Source organism: Dinoponera quadriceps, unplaced genomic scaffold (assembly GCF_001313825.1).
Source record: "Dinoponera quadriceps isolate SergipeBrazil2010 unplaced genomic scaffold, ASM131382v1 scaffold707, whole genome shotgun sequence".
In the NCBI taxonomy this organism is placed as follows: domain Eukaryota; kingdom Metazoa; phylum Arthropoda; class Insecta; order Hymenoptera; family Formicidae; genus Dinoponera; species Dinoponera quadriceps.
Window position 1 is genome coordinate 446,806 of NW_014555450.1, and position 6,467 is coordinate 453,272.

At 34.1% G+C, this 6,467-nt stretch overlaps 2 protein-coding genes across 2 annotated transcripts in view; both read right to left on the bottom strand.

Moving 5' to 3' along the window:
* Positions 1-1,429: 1,429 nt before the first annotated feature.
* LOC106744312 lies at positions 1,430-3,862 on the bottom strand. The gene is made up of 3 exons (XM_014618982.1): positions 3,448-3,862; positions 2,736-2,894; positions 1,430-2,003 (listed from the first exon to the last, which is right to left on the bottom strand). Exons 1-3 carry the CDS (start codon positions 3,606-3,608, stop codon positions 1,736-1,738), a joined length of 588 nt encoding a protein of 195 aa, XP_014474468.1. The 5' UTR covers positions 3,609-3,862; the 3' UTR covers positions 1,430-1,735.
* A 122-nt stretch (positions 3,863-3,984) lies between these two features.
* LOC106744301 (probable 28S rRNA (cytosine-C(5))-methyltransferase) overlaps positions 3,985-6,467 on the bottom strand; it is a 4,620-nt gene continuing 2,137 nt past the window's right edge. The window contains exons 3-6 of the mRNA XM_014618959.1: positions 5,800-6,056; positions 5,528-5,643; positions 5,162-5,334; positions 3,985-4,980 (exon numbers count right to left, since the gene is read on the bottom strand). Of these exons, the coding sequence (XP_014474445.1) occupies positions 4,004-4,980; positions 5,162-5,334; positions 5,528-5,643; positions 5,800-6,056 (1,523 nt within the window). The 3' untranslated portion in view covers positions 3,985-4,003. The remainder of the gene's footprint in view (positions 4,981-5,161; positions 5,335-5,527; positions 5,644-5,799; positions 6,057-6,467) is intronic.

The following is a 6,467-nucleotide window of genomic DNA, read 5'->3' on the forward strand; positions in this document are numbered from 1 at the left end:
CATGCACGTCATGCGTGACACATCACCTCTCTTGAATGTAAAACAGCGCTAACTGCTTTTTACGATGATTTATGCGCTCGTTTCTCATCTCGCGTTATTTAGAAACCAAGCCGGCGTCCCGACTAACCAACGCGATCCATCAAGACAGCTAATGATTTATCGAACAACACCGTAACCAATACTGTAACAATATCATATCAATTGAGTCTCGATTCAACGAAATTATTTCAATTTAAGTTATATATTTCAATGAAAAAAATATAGAAATATTTTAAATTTCCATTTAATCAACTATTCCTATAATATAATTAATTACGCTCGAAGGAATTGTTTAAAAAATGCCGCTGGGATATATAAGTGCCACCGATATTTAAACAAAAATTAAGCACTTATTTTAATAAGTAAATATATATTTATACATAAAATGTAAAAATATATTAATTAAATAATAATATAGCAATAAAAAAAAGATGTGACAGTGTTAAAATGTTCCGTTGATTTTGGTTTTTCGTAAGACACTTGATTTACGTCATAAAATTTATCATACGTTTCCTTTAACGCGACCTTTCGGTGAAATATAATCACGCTCAATCTAAATAGATTAGTCGCACGAAATCTTGTACTTTTTTCTTTTTTTTTTCGTCTTCCTTCTCTTAACCCATTACGGCCAACGTCTCATTTTTAAGAGAGCAATTTTTATTATTTATATTAAAAAAATATTAAAATTGAATTATTTATAGATATTTTTTAATTTCAAAGCAATTAAATAATTTCACCAATAAATGTACTGTAATACATTGTAGAAAGAATTTTGATACTAATTAAATATTATAATGTTAAATATATTATATCTTTCATTTTGTCTATATTATCTGTATCAGTTGTATCATTTGTATCAGTTACGTAATTTTTTATCATAATATTTATTATTTATATAACTTGTTTCTTTATGCCCAATATAAATATAAAAACACTCTTTAGTTTCATTCATTATATAAAAATCGAATTATTATTTATGGTTTCACAGCAAGCAAAAAATCACTACGACGTTATTACAATGATAATATATAACATTTTCTAATATATAGTTTTTAATGTCTAAACGTCATTGTTAACAATATTTGACTCAAGCATTAAAATTAATCTACACTATAATTTTAATTTTTAGGAATATTATATTATCATGCAACAGTTTAAAAACATTTATGAAATATTAATCAAAATGTTTACAAAATCTACATAAAATCAATGTTTCAAAAGATTGACTTAATGTTTCTTGCTTATCAGGTTACCCTTATAAGATATATCAGAGTTATCCCTTATTAATGAATAATCTGTAGAAATTGCGCTCTATTTCTGCAAATTCCAATATTCTGCATAATTTTTAAACATAATATACATATAATTGTCCGTGTTTTCTTCGAGATGCGCGAAAATGAAATGAAATGAAACGAAAGATATTGAAGTCTTACCCGCAAGAATTCACACAGATGAGATCCTCAAGGAGGCAGGACAAGTTTCACCCTCGTGAGGGGAATAAGTAAAAACGAAGATATCCACTGATATGGCCAGATTGACGATGCCGGTTCCGGACTCCGATAGGATCTCCTGCGGAGATCTACCGGCGCGTGAGGACTCGAAGTTCACTGACACCACTTAGCGCAAATTTCACAGCGATATCGCGGCTGCTGTTTCACACGGAGGATCGTAAGAATCATCCCTTCGACGGTGAAGTTCATACGGATTGCCAGTGATTGCCGCGACAGTATACATATTCATGCGTCCTTCGACGATGGCGTCCCGACGTCGAATGTGTGGCGATCGGTCGCGCAACCTCGGCACCGTCGCCGCTCCTCGTCGTCGTCGTCGTCGTCGTCGCGGCGTCGACGCCCGTGTCAGTGAACCAACCAGCGGCGGTTGTAGAACTTGTTGCGCGGAACGAAGCTAATTCTCGATGAAACGACGGGCAATGCAGGAAACATAATCCTTTGCGTTTTTTCTTTCTATAAGCACAAAAACATCCAGAAAAAGAATAATAAAAAGTGAGAAAATAAACTAAGATTCAACCAAAAAATCAAAATGCATATCTCTTCAGAGAGAACTGTCGAAGAAGCAGAAATGTTTAAACAAAACCGATATCGATCTGAGTAAGGAAAGCTTCTGTACAACAATGATCCTAGTGAGCAAGAAAAATTAAGTCGATTTTTTGAAACATTAATTTTATGTGAATTTTATAAACATTCTGACGTAATATTTTATGTCTTTAAACTGTTATTTGATAATATGACTTTCTTAAATATTAAAATCATGGTGTGGAAATATTGTTTTTAATGTTTGGGTCGAGTATTGTTAACAATGACATTGTATACAACATTTGGAACTATATATTTTAAAACGTTACTTGTTATAAATCATTGTAATAACGTTAATGATCTCTTGTCTACTGGGAATACAAACAAAATTTTTGACTGTTCTCTCCACGATAGTGCCTAACTTTATAGTTCGAACAATATATTCGAACAATATATTCTAATAATATTTCCTTGCAGATTATCGTCACACTTACAGCCAGCTTTCTCGCATTGTCTTCAAAGATATCATGTTTTATAAAAAAATCTTGTTTTCCTTGAAATTAAATTAAACAGAAAGTGAGTAAAACTGATAATTGATCTCAAAATTGCAAAACAGGATCGTGTAGAAATGAAATAGATTTATGCGAGCAAACAAATACTCACCGGTAATGGTATACGTGGAAAAAGAAATGGTATTTATCGCGCCATCGTATCGATGTTCGGAGGTTAGGGAAAAGTTTTTCCACTGTAATTACATATACTCGGTATAATCGTCGTGCGATTTTAAGCAGGTCAACAGGCTTCCGTGTTGCCGATAATAACCTTTATAATACGAACAGGTACAGTTTAATAACCATAAAGAGAAAGAGAAGGAAGAAAAGAAGGAAAAAAGAGAGAGAGAGAGAGAGAGAGAATAGAAAATATTTCTGTGTATATATATATATATATATTTGCATGCATTTTAAGAATTGAAGGAATTAAAAGAAGAATATAATTATATCACCTATAAATTACATTTGCAAAACTGATATTACAAGAATATTATAAAACTTGTGAATGTTATTTAAAAAAAAGAAACTTTTTTCTGCTTTCGCTCTCACTCTTTCTCGGCCATTCGAAACATACTTCTACACAATGAACATATCTCCGATGACGAATCAACGGCACGAATACACGAGCTCTAAGTCTCAGGACGGATCAGATTTTCACCGGGAAAGGACATTCTCGAGAATATCGATCGCGACGCGCGTCGATAATCGAGCAAGGTCGTTAGCCGAAAGAAAGCGGGCACTGGGAACGAAGGAAGTTAATCTCAATAAGATTAGGTTAAGGTAAAAGGAGAGAGAAATCAATGACAAAATGACAAAAATAACACCTTTTCAATATCTGTCTCTCCATTCCTCCTTGCGACAACTTGATCGTATGTACACCGGTTTCACTTTGAATGCAAAAATGAGCAATTTCAGCGAAATATAGAAAGAATAGCCTGTGTTCTTCTCGTGGTTCCGTAAGATAAGCAGCCCGATCGACGGCCATTTGGAGCAAATGTCACGGCATTGCATGCTGAGATCCTTAGCTAACTTCAATATGGTAAATAGCTCGGATATTCAGCCCGATATGTAAAGGATAAAGCACGAACGCGCCGAATAATAGGCGATACTGTAGATAGTAGATTTGCGGGCGAATTTAAAAGCTCCAAAATCCCTCTCGCGACCTCTCGAGTATTCCGTGTTGAACTTGATCGTTAATGTATTAAAATTATGCTATATAACTAATATATGCCTGCTAAGTACGCGTGTCTAGGATATGTATTTTTTACTACATAAAAGTAATAAAATAACACGATATGTGAGCGGAGTGTTTTTACAAATATTTATTTTCAATATTTTTTTAGACAAGTCGTTTGCAAATTGTTCATTTTATTTCTTCTTCTATTCGTCATTATCGATTTCTATAACTTTTTTATTTTTCTTTTTCCTTTTCTCCTTCACTGACTCAGTTTGCCCCTCTTTTGATTTTTTAACATCATCATCAATTTCCACCACTTCCTCATGTTCCTTCTTTTCCTTCTTTTTCTTTTTCTTCTTTGACGATGTACTACTAACTTCTTCATCTTGCTCCATTTCTTCAACATCGCAGATTTCTATTGTTTCTTTATTTTTCTCATTGTCCTCTACTTGAGACGCATCTTCATTATCATTTAATTTCCTTTTCCTTTTCGACTTCTTCGATTTTGCAGTTTGTGGTGTATCTTCCGACTCATTCAGTGTTGCTTTTTCGTTATCAATAACATCTCCTGGTTCATCGACTTTTCCGTTCTTCGTTTCCACATTTTTCTCAAATTCACCAGCTTGCCCCGATGTTTCATCCGTTTGCTCATCAATCATTGAGCTCTTATGTTTCTTCTTGCCGCGCTTTTTCTTCTTGCGTGACACTTTCTTCGTTATTTTTCCGTCATTCTCCGTAATATTGTTCTCTTCAGCGTTTAAATTTGATCGGTCGAGATTTGCATTACCTCCCTTGCGTTTACACTCCGGTAAGGGCACTTCGAAATTTCTTTCAAACATTGCCACGAAGAAGCCATTACAGAGATCAACGTCTGGCTTCGAATACAAGCATTTGTCGCCACATTGATATTCCGGCGAACTGAAATTCAGCCAGTTCTCTTTTAGCATGTCTTTAATCGATACCAGGCGGTAAGCGTCTCCGACATTACCGAGAACTTCGTCAATCACTTTTTCGTTCTCCTCGGGATGGACAGAACAAGTGCTGTAGATCACTCTCTTCACATTCGGAAAGTTCAAGAGAGCATATCTGAGTAGATAAACTTGAATGGATTGCAGATTTTGCAGACGTTCCGGTTCAACTTCACCGTCTACGTTGCTCAGTTTCGGCCTGTCGATAATACCTGAAGCCAAGATTAATACAATTAATTAATACGATAGATAATTATGATAGCATATTTTGCAGTTAGTCAGACGCGATCAGATCGACATATCGATCGTTACGTGTGCAGCGCTGGTACATAATAAGATAAATGAATTTCTGCAAATACATTTCTAATGAAATAATAAAAAAAAGATCTCTACCTGATCCAGAGCAACTAGGATCGACCAGAACGTAATGTACGCGGTGGCACTCTTTAGGGTTGAAAGTCAAAGCATCTTGATTGTGAGGTTCCACGCAGGAAGAATGAGTTAACTCAATCTGCTCACGCAGAGTCTCGAATCTCCTCTTGTCAATCTCCACGGCATAAATCGTCCTGAAAGTAATTTATATTACAAATTGTAACTTTTATAATCTTAGAAATTTCTCGTAAAACCTCTGACATTTTAATATTTGATTTTAAAAACGCATTCTAAATATGTGAAAGAGTGGTTTTTGTGTAAATCCGCTTCAAACATGTGAGTATATAATTAATAAAATGAGAAAGCCGTCGGAAAGCAGAATAATACCCTTTGTTTTGCAGTTTCGCCGCCAAGTGTGTGGACTTCATACCGGGTGCAGCACATAAGTCCACCACGTGAGAATTTTCCTTGGGATCCAGTAGATGTGCTGGCAAGCAACTAGCCTAAAGATCAGATTCGAACAAAATATCCTAAATGAAAACTCGATGATTATAAACAAAGAAGGAAATATAGCTGAAGACCAATGCCAGGCAACAAACCGCAGATAATAATGATGCGAGACAATTAATTCCTAAATAAATAACATTTGGTCCCTTTACCTTATCCTGGAGGATGAGTTTGCCATTCCTGTAGCCGGCATGATCGTAAAAAGATGTCGATGAAGGGAAAGCTAGTACTTCTGGTACGTGAAAATCTTGCAAGAAGTACGGTTCCGATAGCAACGCTAAAGATTGCAAATATGAGGAGTACGATTCACTTTTAGTTAATAACTTCCATCCCTCCTCTTTAAACAAGGAGATTGCTTCTCTGATTGATAACAGAAGTGTATTAACACGCACGTATCTAGGTCTTTGCACTGAAAAAAAAGAAAATTCGCTTTAAGAGAAAAAGAAAAAAATATAAATAAAATATCTATAAAATATATATATATAGTAACTATACATATATATATTCTGACTTTGTGGAAAGAGAAGGAAGGAATAGATAGTAGAAAAATCACAAAAAATGCAGCTAAAATGAACAAATTTCTCTCAACTTTTCTCAACTTTTCTATTAAAAAAAGGAATGATATATTATATTTTTACTTATATTTTATATTCTATATTTTTTATTGTTTTTACAAAAATTATATATCCAACAATTTGTAGATTATTATATATATTCTATTCTTATATATATATATATTCTGGATATTAAAAAAAATGGTTGTGAAAGATCTATCCCTATTAGCTGCATTTTCTGTACTTTCTTTCAATTCTTCTTTTCC